The 23,966-nt window shown below is 33.5% G+C and overlaps 1 protein-coding gene across 5 annotated transcripts in view; it reads left to right on the top strand.

Annotated features, from left to right (window-relative positions):
• ANKHD1 (ankyrin repeat and KH domain containing 1) overlaps positions 1 to 23,966 on the top strand; it is a 130,736-nt gene that overhangs the window by 80,304 nt on the left and 26,466 nt on the right. For all 5 annotated transcript variants that reach the window (XM_036240491.1, XM_036240487.1, XM_036240489.1 and 2 more), the window contains 5 exons: positions 3,786 to 3,873; positions 6,020 to 6,147; positions 6,341 to 6,484; positions 7,683 to 7,785; positions 17,404 to 18,162. In XM_036240491.1, the coding sequence (XP_036096384.1) occupies positions 3,786 to 3,873; positions 6,020 to 6,147; positions 6,341 to 6,484; positions 7,683 to 7,785; positions 17,404 to 18,162 (1,222 nt within the window). The remainder of the gene's footprint in view (positions 1 to 3,785; positions 3,874 to 6,019; positions 6,148 to 6,340; positions 6,485 to 7,682; positions 7,786 to 17,403; positions 18,163 to 23,966) is intronic.

Raw genomic sequence — 23,966 nt, 5'->3', positions numbered from 1 at the left:
TGGTACAAATGACACGTGGGATATGTATTATTAATTTTAGGACATGAGCCTGGCCAGTGTGGCTCAGTGGTTGAGCATCAACCCATGCACCAAGAGGTCACTGGTTCGATTTCTGGTCAGGGCACATGCCCAGGTTGTGGGCCAATCTCCAGTGGGGGGTATGCAGGAGGCAGCCAATCAATGTTCTCTCTCATTGATGTTTCTATCTCTCCTCCCTTCTTCTCAAAATCAATAATAAAAAAAAAATTAAAATAGATTTAAATAAAATAAAAATAATACACTGCCCTCCAACTTTATTTGTATTTTTAAAATAATAACTGTAGGACATGAAATTATAAACACATAAAGTTGTATCTCAAACATAATTATATTGTTCAAAACCAAAGGAATGAATGTATATTTATAGGGAGGAAAATTGGCAATTTTTTGCCTGGCCGGTATGGCTCAGTGGTTAAGTGTCAACCTGTGCACTAAGTGGTTGCCAGTTCGATTCCTGGTCAGGGCACATGCCCAGGTTGTGGGCCAAATCCCCAGTGGGGGGAATGCAGGAGGCAGCCAGTCGATGTTCTCTCTCGTCAATGTTTCTGTCTCTTCCTCTTCCTTCCTTTCTCTCTCTCAAATCAATAAAGAATTTTTTTTTAAATAGGCAGTTTTTTGTGCCATTCATTTCAGAAATTGTATTAGTATGTTGAATTTTGAAATTTGACTTTCTCTTGGGACAGCATTTTCTGGTTTCTTATCTTTTATCAGCTGTGGTAACATTTTAAGTATATAAAACTAACAGTTACTTTCAACGTTTATTCTAGCCCCTGTCTGGTGTGGTTCAGTGGTTAAAGCGTAGGCCCGCTCACTGAAGGGTCATGGATTCAATTTACAGTCAAGGGCACAATCCTGGGTTGCAGGTTCTATTCCTGGCCCCAGTCAGGGCTCATGTGGGAGGCAACCACTCAGTGTGTGTTTTTAACATCGATGTCTCTCTCTTTCCTCCCTCCCTTCCACTCTCTCTAAATATCAGTGGAAAAAATATCCTCAGGTGAGGATTAACAAAATAAAAATAAAATAAAAGAACAAGTTTATTCTATCCCAGCTGGTGTGGTTAAGTGGACTGAGCGGCAGACCATAGAGTGAGAGATCTCTATTCGATTCCAGGTCAGGGCACATGACCGGGTTGTGGGATCAATCCCCAGTAGGAGGCGTAGGCGTGCAGGGGGCAGCTGATCTATGTTTCTCTCTCACATGTATGTTTCTATCCCTCTCTCTCTAAAGAAATTTTAAAAAAAAATTTTTTTTAAGTTTATTATAAAGCAGGGCCAAAGTTTTTGTCTTTGTTACATAGTAGTGTTGATAGATGTCACTGCCAGTCATAAGAGATAAGAAAAAGGAAAAGTGACTTTAGTGTTGCCCCCCCCATGCTTTAGTAATAATGCAGATAAGGCAGATATGAATAACTTATTCTAAGTTTAGCTACTACTCTTAATTTCCTGTTAAATTAACTTTTCTTTCTTTTATTTACTTAGCAGAAAATTAAAACTTCAAACTTTAGATTTAGGATTTAGATGTAAGAAGTCAGTTATGTTTAGGTTCCTTCTTAGTAAACAGTGTTAAGGCCCTTCATTGTTTTAGATGTTAGGTTTATAATGATAAGCAAAAATGAATGTAGTTGCTGTGCTCATGGAGCCTACACTTTTGTGGCAGAGACATGTTAGCCAAATAGTTACACAAACTAATATATGATTAGAACTTTTGAAGGAGTGGTTCATAGAGCTATAAGTCAATAATAAAATAAATGACCTAGCCTTGGCTGGTTTGCACAGTGGTTAGAGCATTGGCCCATGGTCCAATGAGTTGCGGGTTAGATTCCAGTCAAGGGCATGTACCTCGGTTGCAGTTTGTCCCCGGCCCTGGTCAGGCTCTTGCGGGAGGCAACCAGTCAGTGTGTCCCTCTCACATTGATGTTTCCCTCTCTTCTTCTCACTCTATCTGAAGATTAATAGAAATATATCCTCTGGTGAGGATTAAAAAATAAAATGAGTGACCTAGTCAAGAACTTCAGGGAGGTCTTTCTTGAAATGACCCTTGATGTGAAGGATGAAAAAGAGCTAATAAACAAGTATTACATACAGGGAAGAAAGAACAGCTTGAGCAAAAAGGCCCTGAGGCAAGAGGGAAAATAACAAGTTGCTAAATGACAGCACTTTCTGGTTTCTTATCTTTTATCAGCTATGGTAATATTTTAAGTATATAGAACTAACAGTTACTTTAAAAGTTACTGTGTGGTATTAGTTGTAATAATAATTCAGAAATAAGTCAGATGAAAAACTGAACAAACAACTTTCTAGGTCTTTCTGAGTAAGATCTTCATGGTATATATTCTGTTTTGTTTAAAGTTGCCAGAATCTTATATTTACCTACATTTGACTATAAATTCTAAATCAATCCTAACGCCAAATTATGTTGGCATTATCTATAGTTATATTGAGTTAATAAAGGTTATTGTCTAATCAATCAATATACAGGGTGAGGTTTTAAAAGTAGTTTTACAGTTGTTCATATGGAAAAGAATACAATAATAAATAATAGAAGTAAACTGTTTTGTGTACTTACAACTGTAAGCCTACTTTTGCCCTGCCCTATATATAACAATTAAAAGTCAAAACATAAACTGATTTTTATAGGAGGTTGAAAGATTCTATACCATTAAGATTTTTTAAGAATCTCTTTTAAAGTGCAATTCCTGTCACTGCAGGCCACTGTAATGTTTTTATTGGGTTGACAATCTACTCCTATTTTTCATTGTTAGTTTGCCTGAGTTGTAGATCAGATATAGTTGTGTAAATAGATTAAATTGTATCCTTTTGGCAGAGCACACAATTTTTAAATTGACTATGTGGTAGCTAAAGGATTCTCAGTTAATTAGAACAGAACTGAAATAAAGCCTGACTTAATCACTGTTTTTTATCAAGTATTTCTTAGTTACAAAAGAAGACCAGAACAACAGAAATTACTGTTTGCACACACAGTGAAAGAGTGGATAGGTGAGAGAACTCTTTGTAGAAGCAGTGTTATCAGCTACATTTTAATATTTAGATGGATGCATAAGAGTTCACAGTTTTCCCAACAGATAGTGCTGCTTACCACAGAAGTATACTCCTTGTAGTGTCATTTGATACCAAGATGGTTGGAAGCTGTGTAATCGTTCATTCCTCTTGCTGGTAAACTTCCTAGAAAGAATAACAGTCTTTATGCTATTATAAAATTTTTTCTTTTGCCTTTGATATTCAAATATTTAATTTCTACTCTAAGAAATATCTGTTCATTGGTATATTTTTTGTTTACCTTTCCCTTTACTCCTGAAATACCTTTCAGGGATTGGTTTCTGTCCTATGCTAGAGTTTGTGTTGGCTTCTAATATAGGATCAAGATCCTTCTAATCACCTCTCAATACTAAGGCTCCTTTTTTACAGTTCAGATGAATAGTTAGGAAAACATCTTTTTAATCTTAGGAATAGAAAAATGCAGCAATTTCTCTTTGGGGCTCAAACTAAACATAAATATTATTTTTAATGGTTATTGTTTGGTAATACAAAACTGAACTTGACCTTAAAAGATTATACCATCTAGTGTGGACTGAAATTAATCCTGTATTTTGGAGGAATTGAGGTAGGTTGTGTAAGTGACTACATAGAGTAAGTATTAAGTCTTCATTATGTCTGTGTTATTGGAACTAAGTATTTAAAATAGATGCTTAATGAATTGTTACTGATGGATTATTGTTTCTTCAATAGGAACATGAATCTGAAGGTGGAAGAACACCTTTGATGAAAGCTGCAAGAGCTGGTCATTTGTGCACTGTGCAGTTTCTTATTAGCAAAGGTAAAGAAAGTACAAGTGGTCATTTCCAAGAGGCTTCAAATTCTGGGGGAAAAATCCTAAACTGTTGCAATTTATGTTAAAGCTACTTTGCCTGCAATATAAGTACTATATTCTAGTCTTTTCTTGCTGTATTTTATTTAGTAATCATAGAGTTTGTGAGGTACTTACTGGGATCTTTTTTTATTAGTTTTGAGTTTGAAGTTTTTATCAACCAAATAGCAGATGGTTACTCCCAAAAGTTGGAAAAGCCAAATATAAGTGTCCAGGTATATTTAGTAGATAGAATATTGTTCAGCACTTCATGATTATAAGGAAGTTCTGCTGGAAGTGGGAAAGGGGGCTGGAAGGGAGAACATCTGCTACTGTTGTTTATGGGACAGTTGAATTAATCAAGTATACAAAGATATTATTTATTATCATTATTATATTCATTCGATTATATTTAGGCAAAGAAGTTCATATGATGGATGAAGTAATTCAATACTGGAAAAGTGGAACACTGCTGAACTCATGTTAGGTTGAACCATATAAAACTCATTTATACATCAAAAATTGTGTGTAATATCAGTAATTTCATTTGGTTCAGTCTAACTTTGTGTATTATATTAAATAGTCCTTTAATTAGATAAAATGAGGTTTATTTTCTTCATATCACATTTTTGCTACTAAGTAAGACCTATCTTTTTTTATATATTGGTTTGAGAGAGAGAAAGGTGGAAGGGTAGGTAGCACATACACAAAACATTGTTTTGTTATTCCACTTATTTATGCATTCATTGGTTGATTCTTGTATGTACCCTGACCAGGGATGGAACCCTCAACCTTGCATACAGGGACAGTGTTCTAACAGACTGAGCTACTTGGCCAGTGCTAAGGCCTATCTTTATATAATGTTATAAAGTACTCTGTAAAAAGTATTTACCTCAACGCACATAAGTAATAACCTTTGAAATTCTCACGTGCTCCTTTCATACCCAACAGCTACCCCGCTAAGCATATGATCAGGCTTGTCAGGAGTAGGAACACATAGATTATAATCTTTCTAGGCTGTAGTATCTGCTAAACAGCCCTACCATCTAAATTTATTATTAACAACTTTAAAAATAATCTCATATTGCTAACATAAGGATGTTCAATGATGCGTACTGCCTTTCCCAAGTATTAGGTTCAGCTGGATATTTCTGAAAATTAAATAAATTAACAATAGTTTCATCCATAGGTTTATTTTTCTCCTCATAAAGTAAGTTTGGAATTAAGGAAGAGGAAGAACAACTGTTGCTGTAGTCTTTACTATCTAGTTTAGCCCTTTGAGGTCTGTAAAAGGTAGCTGAACTAAAAAATCAGGTGTTCTTTTTTCCAGGGGCCAAAAACAATTTTTCAAAAAGAGGCTAAGAAAAGATTTTGCGTTTAGGTTTGCTTCAGGTCATATTGTACAAAACTATTGAGCAACTTACTAAATAGCCTTTCAGATAACATATTTGGATAATCTTGTCTTCATATCCATATCCCTCTGACTTAAAATACACAATATGAAGAATTATATTTATCTCTTAACTATGGTTTTTAAAAATCTGTTTTCTCTACTTTGAGACCTGGCTATATTGCCACATTCTAGAAATAGATCAAAAATGTCTTTGAAACATTTTGAAAGTTACATAAAGTGGTATTATTTGATGCTTATGTTAACCTATATATATTTATTAATCTTAGTCTTCTAGATATTCCATTTTAAAAGTGATATTGAATGAACGAACTACAACTACGTGCAACAATGTGGATGAATCTCACAAATATTATATTGAGCGAAAGAAGCCAGACACAAACAAAAGAGTACACTGTATGACTTCATTCATATTAAGTTCAAAAACTAAAACCAGTTTGGAAGTCAGAGTAGTAGTTACTATTGGAGGGGTGGGTACTGACTGAAAGGGGGCACAAGGTGGGACTTCTGGTATGTGGATAATATTCTATTTCTTGATCTGGTGCTGGTGACACAGGTGTGTTCACTTTGTGAAATATACCATAATGATTGATGTGCTCTTTTTGGTATCTGTATTATAGTTCAAAAAAAAATCTCTAAAATTATAGTCTGTGGACTGACTTGATTCCCACTTTTGCTAAGACTGGTATTTATTTCTCTTTGAAGGTGCCAATGTGAATAGGGCTACAGCCAATAATGATCATACAGTGGTGTCACTGGCATGTGCAGGAGGTCACCTGGCAGTTGTTGAACTACTCTTGGCTCATGGGGCTGACCCTACTCATCGACTCAAGGTATTCTACTTAAAAATAAGTGAATAAATAAATAATATATACATTGCTCTTAAAATATATGTTTATCTGATCTCTTAGTGCTTAATATTCATTACTGTTTGAGTTTTGATTTTATATGCGTTGCTAAGAAACTAAATGTGTATAATATATAAGAAAAAATTTACAAATTAATTATGATGTCAATTTTTCTCAGGATGGTTCAACAATGCTCATTGAAGCTGCAAAAGGTGGCCATACTAATGTTGTTTCTTATCTATTGGATTATCCAAACAACGTTCTGTCAGTTCCCACTGCAGATGTATCTCTGCTCACTCCACCTTCTCAAGATCAATCTCAGGTAAAGGAAAACAGAGCTTATTTGTAACTATAATTATTCTTACAAATTGGGAATTTTTGTTTAAAATTAATTTTAAGCAAAATTTGTTTGCTTCTTTTTTCTATTACATGTTGATATAAACATGAACCTAAATTCTTTAAAGTTTATTTTCTTCAAAAGTACGTGAAAAATTTTTAATCTTATTTACTAAAAATAGTGTTTTTTAAAAAAATACTTAATAACCAAATATGAATATTCCAAGTTGTCATCTTACTACAACTACAACTAGATCTTTAGGCTTGTTTGTTTTTTTTTTGTTTTATCCTCAACCGAGGACATTTTTCGATATTTTGTTCAGATAGAGTGGGAGGGGGAGAGAGAGAGAGAGAGAGAGAGAGAGAGAGAGAGAGAGAGAGAAACATCGATGTGAGAGGAACACATCGAGTGGTCGCCACCCACACGACCCAACCAGGGCCGGGGACAAACTGCAACCGAGGTACGTGCCCTTAGCGGGAACCGAACCCGGGTCTCTCCAGACCGCAGGCCAACGCTCTAACTGCTGAGCCAAACTGGCCCGGGCAGGCTTGTTTGTTTTTTAATGAATGTATTAAGCATAAGTTTGAGACAAGAAAAAGCTTTTTCCCTTAATACCTCCCAAGACACTGTTATTTATCCTAGAGATAACTACTTTGTCAACCAGCAAAGTCTAGTTAACCAGGATATATGCACCAAAAGTTCATTAAGGTAATTTTTAAACCTACCTAAAAATATGGAGAGACTATATAGAGTATACTAAGCATACAGCGTTGAATGAAACTTAAGTTCTTGTCTACAAAATTATCCTGAGAACTACTAAAATACCCTAACTCAGAATATATGTGGAATTTTTTTTCTTTCGACCCATGTGGAATTTCAACAAAGGTAAATTGACCAGTAAATATGTGAATTGTTCTAGCTATAATTGGAATCAGCAAGACTTTTTCTTAGCAGGAGAGTAATATTAATTTCATTTGGCTTGATTCATTTATTTATAGATTGCCTGAGTTTGTCCAGTCAATATTTTCAGAAATTATTCCTTAATGAAGTTTTTTTTTATTTTTAAGAAATAAAAATGTGAATTTGGTAGTATAAACAAAATCTAAAACAGTATCTCTATTTAATTTGTGGGCCTTTGTTTATTCTTTGGTCTGAGATTATTTTTTTCTGAGTTGACTTTTAGGTTCCACGTGTACCAATGCATACACTTGCCATGGTTGTACCACCCCAAGAGCCTGACAGAACTTCACAGGAGAACTCCCCTGCCCTTTTAGGAGTACAAAAAGGTTGGTTTTTAATAGTATTTTCCTTAAAATGGGTATTTTATTATCTAAATAATTAATTCATAAATATATATCTCATGATTAATTGAGGTAGGTAATTCTGAAAATGCTAATAGTCTTACAGACTATTTAAAATAGAAAAGTTATAAGTACTGGGAAAAATGACTTCTTATTTTCTTGTTAGCATTCTGCTAGGTGTAGTTTTTATATGGCACAGATGAAAATACTTAAGCAGCATCAAACCAAGTTCTTGATTAAATTAAAGTAGCAAAAATGTATCAGGCATTCATTCCCCATTTGACAGTTCTTTAGCTAAACAATAGTATAACATGAGGAATGAAAATGTATATTTGTTATCTAGTTATTCAGTTATCAGTGATTCAATTCAGTGAGTGAGAAGTTTAAGAATTACTAAATTTAGTTTCTTTCACAAAATGTAAAATATAGTGGGTTAACATCTGTCGATATGTGAACCTGGACAACTATCAGAAAGTATAAAAATAATATCCAAATTAATATTAAGAAGGAATATACACTATTTAAAGGACTCAAATTTATGAGCTCTGATATTTTTCTGCTGTCTTTTTATTTGTAAATATATAAAGAACCATGACTTGACAATCAGTTCTCTGAAATAAGAAAACAGGTGCTTTGTAGAGTATTAAAAACTACATAAAAACATATTTATGAACATATTTCATTCAGTATATGATAATCAAGTCCTAGATTTTTGAAATCACAATGAGGTGTGTTAGTATGCATTAGTGTCTTTAACACTGATTTAAGAAAAGTTGGTTAGGGGTAATTGTTATAGCAGCAAACAGAAACTTCTTTCAAGTTGTCAGTTTTAATCATTTAGATTATTGAGGGCCTTCACCAAGGACTACTTCATTTCTAAACATTAATTTTAGAGATAAAATATCTGTAGTCTCTCTGATTTATACTAATTCTAGCAGCTTTACATTGGACACATAGCTATTCAAACTTTTCAGAAAATGAAGGCTGCTATTTTTAATCTTAACAAATAAGCAAGTTAAACATGTCCTTGTTAAGGAATCTGAGTATCATAACTAGCTGACAGCCTTTAGTAAAATATTGAAACCTAAGTGCCTCTGTTTTTGTTGTTTCTTATTTGGCTAAACCCTGTAGAAGACTGTACTAACTTTGGCTAGAGAAATTCAGTACTAAATGAGAAATCTTTAAAAAAATATGTTACTAACACAAACTGCAAAATAACAAAGAAATAAGCTAGGAAGGATGTGAAGTATGTATAGAGAGGAAGTAAAACATTTTAAATTTAGATTTAATATGTAAGTTAACTGAAATGTTTGAGTAGTGATTTTTTCAAGTGAATAATAATCAATATTTTTGCTTACTGAGATGCCTTATATGAAGTATCTACTTATCTTCTTCACTTTGATGTTTTATTACTTACTGAACAATATAAAAATGAACTAACCTTTTAAGTAATCTTTCATTTTTCTAAATTATTAGGGAAGGAAAAATGTTAACACATATCTAGACACTTGAGCACTTACTTTTGCCAGCTGCCAAGTGACATTGCCAACCTAATATTTATTTATGCAGGATCAAATTGTGATAGTGCATTGGGTTAAGATATAATGATAGGATAAATCATGTGCATCATAGAGTGTTATATCACTGTGAATTAGGAAAAATCAGCTGATATGAAAGTGCACACTGAATTGATGGGATAGGAAAAACTTATCTTAAATTATTAATGATATATTATTATGTTTTTCTCCTTAAGGTGTCTTTTTCTCTTTAATTCTTCACATTTATGTTTCTAGAGGAATTCCTTTGAGAGATGAAATTGATGTTTGACCCTTTTGTTTCTCCTAGGGGTATATATTACATCTGTGTTGCATATGTGATTAGGGATAAAGGAAGAGTTCTTATTCTCTAAGACTCTTCTTTTTCTCTTCTAGCAATCATCTTTACAAGTTCTTATAACATTTTACTCTTGTCTGTTTTAACTAAATCTTTATTAGTCCTACCTGCATCCTTTTAAAATATATTCGTGCCCTTAAATCTTACCCAGGTGTTTTATATATATATCTCCTACTCATATATATATATATATATATATATATATATATATATATATGTATGTATGTATCTCCTACTCACATATTCTTTTCTTTCATGACTCATTTGCACCATTTTTCTAGGCTCCATCCATCTTGACCCATAATCTCCTGATTTGGGCAACTAAACTCACTTATCTATTGTTGATTTTCAACAATTTGCAATTCTAGGTGGCATGTGACAGACCTAAGAATCACCTCTATAAACAAAATGTGAAACTAGGTGAGAGTGATATGCTGTTTTGCAGCATTATTTAGTTTTATTGTGTATAGTTGTGACTATTCAGATGGGAAAGGATATATAAGTAATATCAACCCTATGCCTTTCAAAATCATTTTTTTGAAGTAAATGTGTTGATTGAAGCCATTTGTTGCATCTAACTTATTTGTTGTAACTGGTTCTACAGAAATTCTAAAAGAGAGGACTCGATTATCCTATGCAGATTTACAGTTTAGAATTTAACTGTTACAAAGCATTTAAGTGATGTCAGGATAAAACAAAATCTACATCTTTTGTGTGCATCTCTTGAGGAGTAATTTCTTTACTCTGAACTCCTACAGCACTTTATTGGATTTTCCTTCTGGCTCTGGTCACTCCTACCTCTTCCCCCTCCCTTTTGGACCTCAAGTGTAGAAGGATGAATTAATCATACTCAATTCCTGGTGCTTTGACATTGTGGCTCCTCTCTTGTTTTACTTATTCACTTTTATCCCTCTTCCCATTCCCCAACTTGCCCTGTGGGCAATCATTCTGTTTTGTTTCATGTGCAGATTCTTTTGTTCTTACAAATTCTAACAATATGTTTACTACTTTATGGGTATTTTTAATTTATATAAATGGTATTGTGCTGTAATCCCACTTTGTTTTTTACTTTTTCACTCAATACTGTTTTTGAGATCTATTTATGTGTCTACCTCTACATTGTTTCTGCCTGCAGCATAATGATTCACCCTGTGTATCCTGCACTTTTTACCTATCCTTTCTCCCAGTTGATTCTCATTTCTCACCACCACAGACAATGCTGTGATGAAAATCCTGGTACACTCCCTTTATGGGTCTATGTGAGAATTTCTTTGGGATAAATTTAGGAGCAAATTTCCTGTTATAGGAATGCATACTGTTTCTCTGACAGTACTCTAGAGTGGCTAGAGCAGTTTATGTTTCCACCAGCAGTGCATGAGGGTTCCTATATTATACCCCCCATTTCCATGCCTTCCAACCCTTGGATTTATTCTTATATTTGGACTTGTATATTTTTATCTCCTCCTTTAGACTGTAAGCTCCTCAAGGGCAGGGTTTATATTATTTACTGTGGTAAGGTTCACTATGCCTTGCTTGTATACTAGATGCTCCAATATTTGTTGAATAAACTAATGAATACCAGGCTAAGAATACAGATCATTCTGAAGACAAAAGAAAATTATTGCCCTGGTTGGTTTGGCTCAGCAGTTAGAGCATCAGCCTTCGGACTGAAGGGTCACTGGTTTGATTCCCCATCAAGGGCACATACCTGTGTTGCAAATTCGATTCCTGGCCTGGTCAGGGTCGTGTGGGAGGCAACCAATCAATGTGTCTCTCTCACATTGATGTTTTTCTCTCTCTTTCCCTTCTATTCTCTCTAAAAGAAAAGAAAAGAAAAGAAAATTATTAACAATTTTTAAGAAGAGAGACATTGTGATTAAAGAGGGTGTCTTTTTAAAAATTAATCAAGAAGAAGTAGTATTCTAAAAAAAAGTAGTAGTATTCTAGAAAGGGAAAAGACTACAAACAGAAATATAAGTGTAAAGTAAGAATTAAATTAATATACTGCTTTATATCCAAGAGTTGTTTATTGGAATGGGTGACATAAAAAGTTCTCATATTTTTATATCAAATCATTAAAAGTGTATAGAAAAATATATATATGTATAGTGAATGAAATAGAGTGTTTTTGTGGAAATTTTACTACTGATATTGTCTAGTTTATAGATTTCTATTATGTAATCATGCTTACATGGATTACATATGAACAAATTTGATAATGTCTTTAATATATAACTGCTTATAGTAAAAGGCAGAAGGTTGAATTAATCTTTTAGCATGTAACACAGATGCTATATCTTTGGACACCCTTGATTAATCTTACTGTGTTAAAGATGTATGGCATGCCCTGTTACTCTGGGAAATTTTGAAACAGATGTTTAGACATAAAGAAAAAAATGAGTAAATTCTAAGCCAGTGGCTTTCTTTTTTCACTATGACCACAATAAGAATATTGAAACCCAAGACACAATATACATCTACTTATCCAAACACAAATTCCTTTAGATAACATATACTCAACTACATTTGATATACTGTTATTTTCTATACTATTTCATCAACCTTTTTTTCTGTTTCTATTTAAGACTTAGTTGGGAATGCTGTTTAAAAATCATTCTGAAAAATAAGCCCTGGCTGGTTTGGCTTAGCACTTAGAGTGTCAGTCCATGAACCACAGGGTCATGGGTTCGATTTCCGGTCAAGGGCATGTACCTGGGTTGCAGGTTCCATGCCCGCCTGATCGGGGTCATGTGGGAGGCAACCAATCAGTGTATCTCTCTCACATCAATATTTCTCTCTCATCACCTCCATACCCTCTACTCTCAAAAAAATCAATGGAGCCCTGGCCGGTTTGGCGCAGCAGTTAGAATGTCAGCCTGTGGACCAGAGAGACCTGGGTTCGATTTCCGCTAAGGGCACGTACCTCGGTTGCATTTTGTCCCCACCCTGGTTGGGGTTGTGTGAGTGGCAGCCAGTCATTGTGTCTCTCTCACACTGATATTTCTCTCTCTTTCTTCCTTCCTCTTTCCTTCCCGCTCTATCTGAAGGTAAATGCAAAAATGTCCTCAGGTGAGGATAAAAAAAAAAAAATCAATGGAAAAATATCCTCAAATGAGGATTAACAACAACAAAACTCATTCTAAAAAGTAAAAATTATTCTAGTAAGGTACAATGTAGTGATATAAGAAAGCAAAGGAATCACAGAACAAAGTTTATATTTGATTAGACAAAACAAAGTAAGAAAATATGAAACCAAATATATATCCATCTGTGTGTCATTCATTTTGTCCTTTGGCCATTGTATTTTTCTTTTGCACAGTATACTAATTATTTTAGACTCAAAAATGATTGGTAAAATTAACTCATGTTATTAGTAAACTAAGTATTTGGCAGGTACATGTCTACCTCATTCCCTCAATGCCCATAAAATAAAAAAAAATAATAACAATAAAGGTCACATTCTGCCCTGGCCAGTTTGGCTCAGCGGTTAGAGCGTCGGCCTGCGGTCCGGAGAGACCCGGGTTCGGTTCCCGCTAAGGGCACGTACTTCGGTTGCAGTTTGTCCCCGGCCCTGGTTGGTCATGCGGGTGGCAGCCACTCGATGTGTCCCTTCACATCGATGTTTCTCTCTCTCTCTCCCTTCCTCTCTCTCCCTCCCACTCTATCTGTACAAAAAATGGAAAAATGTCCTCGGGTGAGGATTAAAAAAAAAAAAAAAGGTCACATTCTAAGCTCTCTCTATATCATGGTTTCCTATTATGAAGTTTTTTTACTTTTATTAATGGAGGAAAAGTGAAAGATCAGGAAGTAGGATGGAAACCAAACCAAAAAGATAAGATGGTGACTTTTCCTAAATTCCTAGAAAGTACTTTATAATGTCATTCACTGTTACCAATGAATAGATTTATTTATATGTGACAGTGGGTGATGTTGGAATGAGATAGAACTTTTATTTTCTAGCATCTTACATGCTACTACTTTTCTACTAACTGAACATTTGTTGCTAAAATGACACTTGTCACATTCTCTACTTTTCCCCAGAATTGAAGATATTGCTTCAGCTTCTAGGAATGATTAGGTTACATTATTTATTTTTCACCAACCTGGTTTACCCTTGATGTTTTTATAGCTTTTGTTAGTGCTTTGATGTGTATCTAGGCAATCCCACTAACTCCATGGTTCCAGATACTTAGCCATTGGCTCCTTAGGGAAGAACTGTTTTTTGTTCATTACTTTCACTGTCCTTTGTTTTTAGTGCTACGTATATTATGGGCTTATAGTTTCTATATTCAGTTAAGTTACTTTTAGTAATTTTTTGCTCTAAGCTTCTTGCATCTTATTTGTTAACCAAAAAGGGCCATTCCTATCTCTTACTGTCCTCAAAATTCTAGTCTTATTTTGGACCATCTTATAATTTATAAGATTTTAAATTTGTGAACATTTGATAAATTCATATAATTACCAGTCTAGTTAGTGTTGAACTCTTACATGGATTTCCTTAATCTTATATACAAATTACATAGCAACTATATAAGGGTGTTTTGAAATCAATAAATATTTAAAGGAGCTTTCATTCTGCATACTTTCTAAATTTAGTCCGCTGATGTCATTGAATTTATCACACAACTGAAATTTTTTTACTGGGCTAGCAGATATATATATTGCTATTCGTGCTGGTTAACCTTTCTTTTCTTATATGTTGATTGTCATTAGGTACTTTGAACAAATAAATCATACCATGGATTCCTATATAAGCTTATGAAAATATTTATAAAATTATTTCACAAATCTTAAGGCTTTTGCTCTGAAAGGATAAAGTCTTTCCCTACCACTTGCTCAGATAGAAATATAAAATTGAATATGGACCATACATTTTACTGAAGTTTGATTTTAAAGCATAACTAAGTCTCTTCAAGTGATGCAGTGATTTTGGAACTGTAGTCTTCTGACCTTGTTAAAGACAGTTTCTTGTGGAAAAACTGTTAGACTTTTTTAGTAATAAAACTTGTTGCAGACTTTTGAGCTACCTGCAGTTTTAAGATCTCCCATTCTAGCAAAGAAGCAGTTTTTTTTTTTCTTAATGGTTTTGTCACCCTCTTGCAATTCAGCATATTTTAACATCTAATGGGTGACTTTTCTCCATTTGATTTCAGAATTTCTTTGAATGCATTGGATGATCTATTTTTTAAATTCTTAAGTTAACTATGTTATAAATGTTGACTACAACCCAAAAGAGTAGACAACTATATTTTTTACCCAGTTCCATTTGTAAAAAACCACTTTGTTGTTGTTTAATTTAAATATCATAAAGTTCAGTTTGCCCTGATCGGTTTGGCTCAGTGGTTGGAGCCTCAGCCCATGGACCAAAGAGTCTTGGGTTTGATTCTCCTCAAAGGCACGTACCTCGGTTGTGGTTCAGTCCCCAGCTCTGGTCAGGATCGTGCAGGAAGCAACCGTTCAATGTGTCTCTCTGGCATCGATGTTTCTCTCTCCCTTTGCCCCTCCTCCCTCCCACTCTATCTGAAGATAAATGGAAGAATGTCCTTAGGTGAGGATTTAAATAAATAAATAAATAAATAAATAAATAAATAAATAAATAAATAAATAAATAAATAAATACCAGAAAGTTCAGCCCTGACCAGTTTGGCTCAGAGGTTAGAGCAGCAGCCTGCAGAACTACAGCGTCCATTCTGTTCAAGGGGCATGTACCTCGATTGTGGTTCAGTTCCCAGCTCTGATCTAGGTAGTGCAGGAGGCAACCAATTGATATGTCTCTCTCACATAGATGTTTCTCTCTCTCTTTCTCCTTCTCTCCCTCCCACTCTCTTTCTCTCCCTTCCTCCCTCCCACTGTGTCTGAAGATAAATGGAAAAATATCCTCGGGTGAGGATTTAAAATAAGTAAATGAATAAATACCATAAAGTTCGCTCATTTTAAATGTACAATGCAGTGAGTTTTAATATATTTACAGCGTTGTACAGCCATCATCAACATCTAATTTTAGAATGTTTTCATCACTCCAAAAAAATCTCTCATGCCTGTTTGTGACCAGTCTTCATTTTCACCACCCATAACCTCAGGCAAAGGAAAGTAACCACTACTTTCCTTTCTGTCTATAGATTTGATATAAATGAAATTGCCCAATATATGATATTTTGTCTGTCTTCTTTCAGTTAGCACAGTGATTTTCAAACTTTTTCATCTCGTGGCACACATACACTAATTGCTAAAATTCTGTGGCACACCAAAAAATATTTTTGCCCACCTGACAGAAAAAATAGGTATAATTTTGATTCATTCACACCGGACACCTACTGTTGTGTTGGCTGTTGTTATTGTTTTTATTTAATAATCTAAGGGAAAAGAAGTCAGTGCCCCTGATTAAATAAATAGTGGGGTTGCATGTTTTAAAAATTATTGCAGTGGCACACTGGTTGAAAATTGCTGAGTTCATATAATGTTTTTTTATCCATGTTGTAGGATATATCAGTAGTTTGTTCCTTTTTATTGTTGAATAGTCCCAGTTCTTCCTAAACAAGAGGATTAAGCCTTGAATTAAAGTAGATACTATATATGTCCTTCACTCTATGTCCAGTTGTTAGGATTATTAATATTAATAATTATTTTGTCATGAGGAAAGTACCTTAATTCAAATGTGATTCGAAACCTTAAAATAATATACATTTACTTTATTTTTAACATACATTGTTGATAAGAGAAATCTGATTTCTAGGTAATATTCACTTTTTTCTCTCAGAGACTTTTACATGAAGAGTTTATTTAAACTCAGAAAAATTGTCCTTTTTAATATTAATGTTCAGGTACAGAAGTGTTAAAGATTGAATGGAAAAATTTAGAAGGGTAATGTCTTAAAAAACTGATTTCACATTATATTTTGATATATTAAGAGAAGCATTTTGGAAATTTGAAAAACACTTTGCTTCATTAATAAATTATGGTTTCTTGTTATTATCTTTGCTTACACAGTTAATATTGTGCAAAGAACAATTGGGCAGTTAAGCTAACATTAATGGCATCTTAACACTATTTTGATAATGCTTTAGATTTGATGTTCTTTAAAAAGTCTAGTCAAATAAACAGAATGTTGATATTCTTTCCACTTTGATTTTCTGTTCTTCCTGTTCTGTCTTAATTTCCAAAACCTCCTCTTCTAAAGATTAAATTTTTTTATTTAAAAACTTCACAGTTTTTTTAGTCCTGGCCAGATTGGCTCAGCAGTTAGAGTGTTGGCCCGTGGACCAAAGAGTCATGGGTTTGATTCTGTTCAAGACCATGTACCTCTTTTACGGTTCGATCCCCGGCCCTGGTCAGGGTCATGCAGGAGGCAACCAATTGATGTGTGTCTCTCACATTAATGTTTCTCTCTCTCTCTCCCTCTCCCTCTGTCTCTTCCTCCGTTTGTCCCTCCCTCCCTCCTTCTCACGCTATATGAAAATCAATGGAAAAATATCCTTGGGTGTGAATTTAAAAATAAAAAAGTTCACAGTTTTTTTATTAGCAGCATCCCCATTTGTGCTGTTAAATAGATGAGTGTAGTCTTTAATCTACCTACCACTGTGTGAATCTTTGAACATTCATTCTATAACATTAGTTATAAGGGTTTGGGGAGGGAGGTCCATGTGTGTGGGAGGGGGAGCTGATTTTTTTTTTTTAGCATGGCACTTTTTCAAACATTTTTCATGTGCTTAGGTACATCCAAGCAGAAGTCCAGTTCCCTGCAGGTAGCAGATCAGGACGCACTGCCACCTTTTCACCCATACCAGCCTTTGGAGTGCATAGTAGAGGAGACTGAAGGCAAGCTGAATGAACTGGGACAAAGAATTAGCGCTATTGAAAAAGCACAGCTTAAGTCATTGGAGTTAATTCAAGGTGAACCTCTGAACAAAGATAAGATAGAAGAACTTAAAAAGAACAGAGAAGAGCAAGTCCAGAAGAAGAAGAAAATACTCAAAGAGCTGCAGAAAGTGGAAAGGCAGTTGCAGATGAAAACACAGCAACAATTTACCAAAGAATACTTGGAAACCAAAGGTCAGAAAGACACAGTATCTCTACACCAGCAGTGCTCTCATAGAGGAGTCTTCCCAGAAGGGGAAGGAGATGGTAGTCTCCTAGAGGATCACTTTTCAGAGTTACCTCAGGTTGACACAATCTTATTTAAAGATAATGATGTTGATGATGAGCAACAGTCTCCACCATCGGCAGAACAAATTGATTTTGTCCCAGTCCAGCCTTTATCATCTCCGCAGTGTAACTTTTCCAGTGACTTAGGTTCTAATGGGACAAATTCTCTTGAACTTCACAAAGTATCAGGTAATCATCAGATTATAGGACAGCCTCAGATTGCTATTACTGGACATGATCAGGGGCTGTTAGTTCAAGAACCAGATGGACTAATGGTTGCAACTCCAGCCCAGACGCTTACCGACACTCTTGATGACCTGATAGCAGGTGGGTTAAGAAATATATCTGTAATAATTTCTCTTTAATCTGTGTGCTCAACTTCTTTATACGACCCTCCAAAAACACCAACTTTGTAATTTTCTGTTTTAAACTATCTTTGTAAAATTATTACTTGGGGTGTTTTGGAAATGAATTTAAGCTCAACGGTACTAACACACAAAAGTGTGTTTACCCCTCTTCTTTTTGGTTATCTACAAATGCAAAGAAATAAAGTTGCTATCCATGATCCTTATTTTAGAACTTTGGTATCAAAACCACCCTGTATTGTGTTTCGGTTACGAGATCTGAAAGTGTAATTTCTTTGTAGGCTTTAGAGATATTCACATAAGATTATACATTAATTTTTCCTGATAGTGATTTTGATGTTTGGAAATAATTCTAAATCACATTGCTTTTTCTTTATTTGTAATTTTATTTGATCAGTTTAAATATTTTAAATTAAAAGGGATGCTCAGAGAAAACTATTCCATGTTGATACAGTGTTTGTGGTTAGAATATTTAAAGTTAGAAATTATTGTCAACTTGATGATAATTTGGAGATTAGGATTTTTATACTAACTGTCTTGCTGAAAGCACACAAACATGTCACACACACACACACACACACACACACACACACGGGGAAAAAAGGACCTGGTAACCTTAAAGTATATGTTTCTGTTTATTTTATTATTTATTTATTTTTTGGTGGAAAATTACAACTAGATATGAAATGAGGTGCACAAGTTTACTTTCCCTTTCATTGTCCTTGCAGCAGTGGGAAAACAGTGCAATTAATCATTTACCTTCCTAAAGATGGCTGGTGAATGTATCACCTCCATGAGAGCCCAGTTCAGAAATGCAGCCAGAATGGCTGTTGACAGTGGATGAAGACCAAGAACTAAGATGTAGCTGGAGTGATATTCAAAGGCAGGCCAGTCCTCTGTCTCTTGATTGCAACATTTTTTTTCTTACTGTTGTCTGTTTCCTCTTGTCATATTCTCCTCCCCTCCTCCCATCCCAATTACACTATCCCAACTTTCTTTCTTCTTTTGTGAGCCTCTAGTCTTCCTAATCCTTACTGAATCTTTAAAAATGTAGAATAAGATTATTTAAATCAGGAATTTTCTTGGGCACGTGTATAACTTCCAGTGGTTATAGAATTGTAATACAGCCTGTGGGGCTCCTCTGATATGTAATAGGTATCACTATGCAGAGGAGGAATATCTTAGTTTTTATAAAGAAAATACAAATGCTGGGAAATGTTTTAAGGAGTTAGATTCTTTCATTTGAGTTTTTATATCTTCAGCCCACAGCCACTTAATTCAAATTTATTTTGTGTCATTGGCATTGAGAGTTGTTAAAAATTATGAATAAATTCTTATAGTTCATTTTTAGTTCTAATTTATAATCTGAGTAAAAACATATTGGAGTGTGAAGTATGATTATGAATAATAATAATAAAACTGCTGGTCAGTGAATAACATTTTTAAGGCTTAGATTTCTATAAATAGCATTATAATGTTCCTAATTGAATATTCAGTTTGCAGCTATGAAACCCACATTATTGATCTATCTAGTTTTGTTGTAATTTAGGACCTGTTTTTTTTGTTCTTGTTGTTTTTAAAGAATGTAGAAACAGCTCTAAAGGTAACTTATAGATAAAAACTTTATGGTAGTGTTAACAGAAGGTCAAATGGTTTTGTAGGGGAGGTCAAATTTTATTTCACTGAAGTATTTGTTAAATTGAAATGAATGGTCTTTACAAAGTTAACATGAAACTTCGAAAAGCTGATTTAGAAAACATCTTTTAATTATATAATGTTAATATAAATTAATAACATTTAATTTCTGTTAGACATTAATGTCTAGTGATAGTTGGCCTGCCATATTGTACAATATTCTTATATTAATAAGCCTTAACTTGTAAATCAACCAATAAATACAAAAATTATGTTCATATAAAAAAGTTTCCTTTAGATCCAAATTTCTCTTAATGTATTTAATTGAAGTTTAAAGAAATTAGATAAGGACAGGTTTGGTGAATACCTAATTGTACAATTGTATGATATATTGAAATTGGTAAGATTATATGTGAGACCAAAGATGTGATTAATTTTACCTAAATTAAATCCAGTTCTCATGCCTTGTATTTAGTAAAGGAAAGAATACTATACATCTTACAATTATACTTAGAGAATATTCATTCATAATAGCAATACATTTACTCTTTAAATATAGGAGTATTTTTTCTTTATTGCTGTTTTAGTCTTAAAATTTGTTATGATAATGAGTTGGTAGATACATAATTATTAATATCATGACTTGATTAGCTGACAACTTAACCTTTTAGTATATAGTCTTACTTGTGTCATACTTGACATAGTCCCATCCAAAATGTATATAAATTATTGATTCTTCAAGTCCTTTTCTTCTAAAAGTGTTTGGATTTTAGTTTAGCATAATAGCAAGTGATTTTCAGTTCAAATATCTAGAACTGAGGTCTGTAAATTTAAAGCAATTTAAATAAATTTACAATAGCTTTGACCATTGAGCAGTTCTAGAAACATCTAGTAAAGATTTTATTAATATATAAAGGACATTGGCTAAAAATCAACTAATATCAATTTATTCACATTTATTGAACACTAGTCATGTACCACTCTCTGTGCTAAATGCTTATATATATTATCTCATGGGCTATTTATAATAATCCTATAAAATAGGTACTTTTTTGCCCTGGCCGGTTTGGCTCAGCGGTTAGAGCATCAGCCTGCGGACCAGAGAGTCCTGGGTTCAGTTCCTGCCAAGGGCACGTACCTCGGTTGCAGTTCATCCCCAGCCCCAGATGGGGTCGTGTGGGTGGCAGCCAGTGGATGTGTCTCTCTCACATCGATGTTTCTCTCTCAACCTCTCTTTCTCCCTCCCGCTCTATCTGAAGATAAATGCAAAAATGTCCTGGTTAGGATAAAAAAAAAAATTAAAATTAAATAGGTACTTTTCCCGCTTGTTTTTCTGTTAAAAAACTGAGGCTTATAGAAATTAAATTGCTAGTAAGTAACAAGAATCAAAGTCAGTTCAGCCAGGTTTAAGAACCTTAGATGTAATATGCATGTATCTGGATTCAACTTGAAGTTCTGAATTTACCTTAAAGATATTATTTTCTCAACTTCTAATTTCTATTAAATAACATTTTTCTTATCTTTATATTAAGATTTTATGTGCATGTAAGTTTTAATATAGTTTTGTGACTTTAGCACATTGGTATAGCTCTTGGCACCTTAATAGGCTCTCTTACAACAAATTCCAGTTCAAAAGTATTTTACTTTTAATAGTCCTGTGGTAGTCATTGTGGACTAAGAATGAAAAAGTAATTAGGAAATCCTCTTATTTTTGAGGGCATTTACAATAAAATCGCTTTAAATAATAATTTCCTCTAATAGATGTTAACATTTTATTTAGTTACATGAAACTGTTACTGTTGTATAAATCAGATTATAATGATTTAATTTATTAAAACTTTACAACATAATTTATGTACACCTAGTATCTGAGATTTTTATATACTAAGGTTTATTATTATTTTCCATATTGCCTATAAAACTCTTAAACTCCATAAAGAATTAAGGAGACTATTATTACCCTTAGTTCTTTTATCACCCCTTTTTAGGATAGTGCATAAATTTAATTTGAATTATATAGTGACTTTTGTGATAGTGATTGTAATTATTTTCAGAGACATTTTGTTCAGAGGTAGGAAACCATTTAGGATTTATGAAAATGTCATAGTCTTGGTATAATTTTTTCTTAATAAAACCGCTATTCTTCATGTACCTTTAAATCTTTGCTACTTTCTAGTTTTATTACTATAGCCTGTAATTAATTCTATTAAAGTAACTTCTGTGGAATGTTTCTGATTGTCATTATTGCAAGGAGGAAAAAATGTCTCTAGAATAATATTGTAGAAATTGTACAATAATTGATGTGAGAACACATTTTTGGTAATAGAGTTTTTAAATGCACAAAAATAATTTTTAAAAGTCAACTCTGTAAAGTTGTAAAGAAGACTTTTATAACATTACATTTTGGCACAGCACTCTAGTCAACTGTTTAAAATTTTTTAAATATCTGTTTTTCATATAACAAAGATATAACATGAACAAACAAAATTAGTAATGATAAAAAGTAGTTCTAATTTAGTAAAGTATATGTTAATAATTATGACACCACTGTAAAAAAAATCTTATTATAAAGGTCTTCTGTATCAGTCTGTAGTATCTTGTTTACTGGAGTTATTTTCAAAATATATCAGCTATTTTGAGGAGATGTAACAAATTAATATTTGCGTTTAATTCATTAAATGATAAAAAAATTTTAAGCTTTTTTTCATTTGCATGTTCTTATAGATGAAGTAAATATATATAATAATCATTTCATTTGTAATTAGATAAATTATGTATATTTAAGTGGTGACAAGCTGCAGAAGTTCATATTGCCAAGATAATTTTATATATATTGGTGTTGGGGAGGAAAGACAGTTCATATGGAAACATATCTGAACATCTTTAAAATTTCTTTATTTAAATAGTAGCATACTAATCTGAGTCATTCACACTTGTGAACAACTTTAGCAAGTGATTGGGGTCCAGTCCTATCAAAATTCCAGGGAGAAAATATTCTCTAACATTTGAAATGCTTAGATTTCCCTTTAATTTTGATTCACTTTCAGTCTGGGTGACAGAAGTTTGTTTATTGCCATCACTAAAGCTTTGTTATCTTTTTCTATATTAATAATGATTGTATATTATTTCTGAGTTTTTCCCTTGAGTGAGTAGTGTTTTTATTTTCAATATAATGAATAATAGTACTGTAAGTCCTATAAAATATCTGGTAATTACATTTGTTGAGTATTTACTATATGCCAAACACTATGTTACGTGCTTTTTATAAATGATCTCACAGATGACTCACAGCATCCCTCTAAGATAGGTCCTATTTCCCTCTCTCTAAACTCTAATGAACCTCATTTCTAATGAAATGTAAGAAATATGCATAAAGATATAATTTCAATTAACACAGTTTTCAAACACCAGATATTGAGATCCCCAAAAGAAGTTCCAGTGTTCATTATGAAAACAGTTTGATTTTCAGACACTGATTCATTGCAGCAAATACTGAATTTTTAAAAGACACATGTTCCCTGCTATTTATGTGAGAAATACTCCAACTTGTCCCCTCCCCCTTTTTTGCATTGTTTTCAGGAGATTTTTATCTAATTTTATCTAATTTGCCTTTTACAAATTAAGATAATAAAATTTCTTTAATTTTTGAGCTTGGCTGATGTGGTTCAGTGGATTGAGCATTGTTCCATGGACTGAGAGGTCCCAGTTCAATTCTGGGTTAGGGCACATGGCTAGGTTGCAAGCTCAATTCCCAGTAAGGGGGTGTGCAGGAGGTAGCTGATCGATGTTTCTCTCTCACATAGATGTTTCCATCTCTCTCCCTTCCTTTCCCTCAAAACAAAATAAGTAAATATTTTTTTAATTTTTTAATAGGAACTATTTTCTCTCTGTTAACAGTGTAAAAGGCTACCATTTGTTTTTTTTCACTCAACACCAGACATTGTAAAACTAAGTGTTTTACCTGCATTATTGTAAATAGTCTTTCCAACAACCTTACAAAACAGGTACTATTATTATCATCATCCACATTTTACACATAAGGAAAATTGAGACTCAGAGAGATTTAATTACTTGCCCAAGATCAGAAAGTCAGTACAGGGACTAGGACTCAAACATAGGTTCATCTGACTC

The sequence above is a fragment of the Molossus molossus genome, unplaced genomic scaffold, assembly GCF_014108415.1.
Source record: "Molossus molossus isolate mMolMol1 unplaced genomic scaffold, mMolMol1.p scaffold_m16_p_4, whole genome shotgun sequence".
NCBI classification, from domain to species: Eukaryota; Metazoa; Chordata; class Mammalia; order Chiroptera; family Molossidae; genus Molossus; species Molossus molossus.
This window is presented reverse-complemented; position numbering and strand designations above follow the sequence as displayed.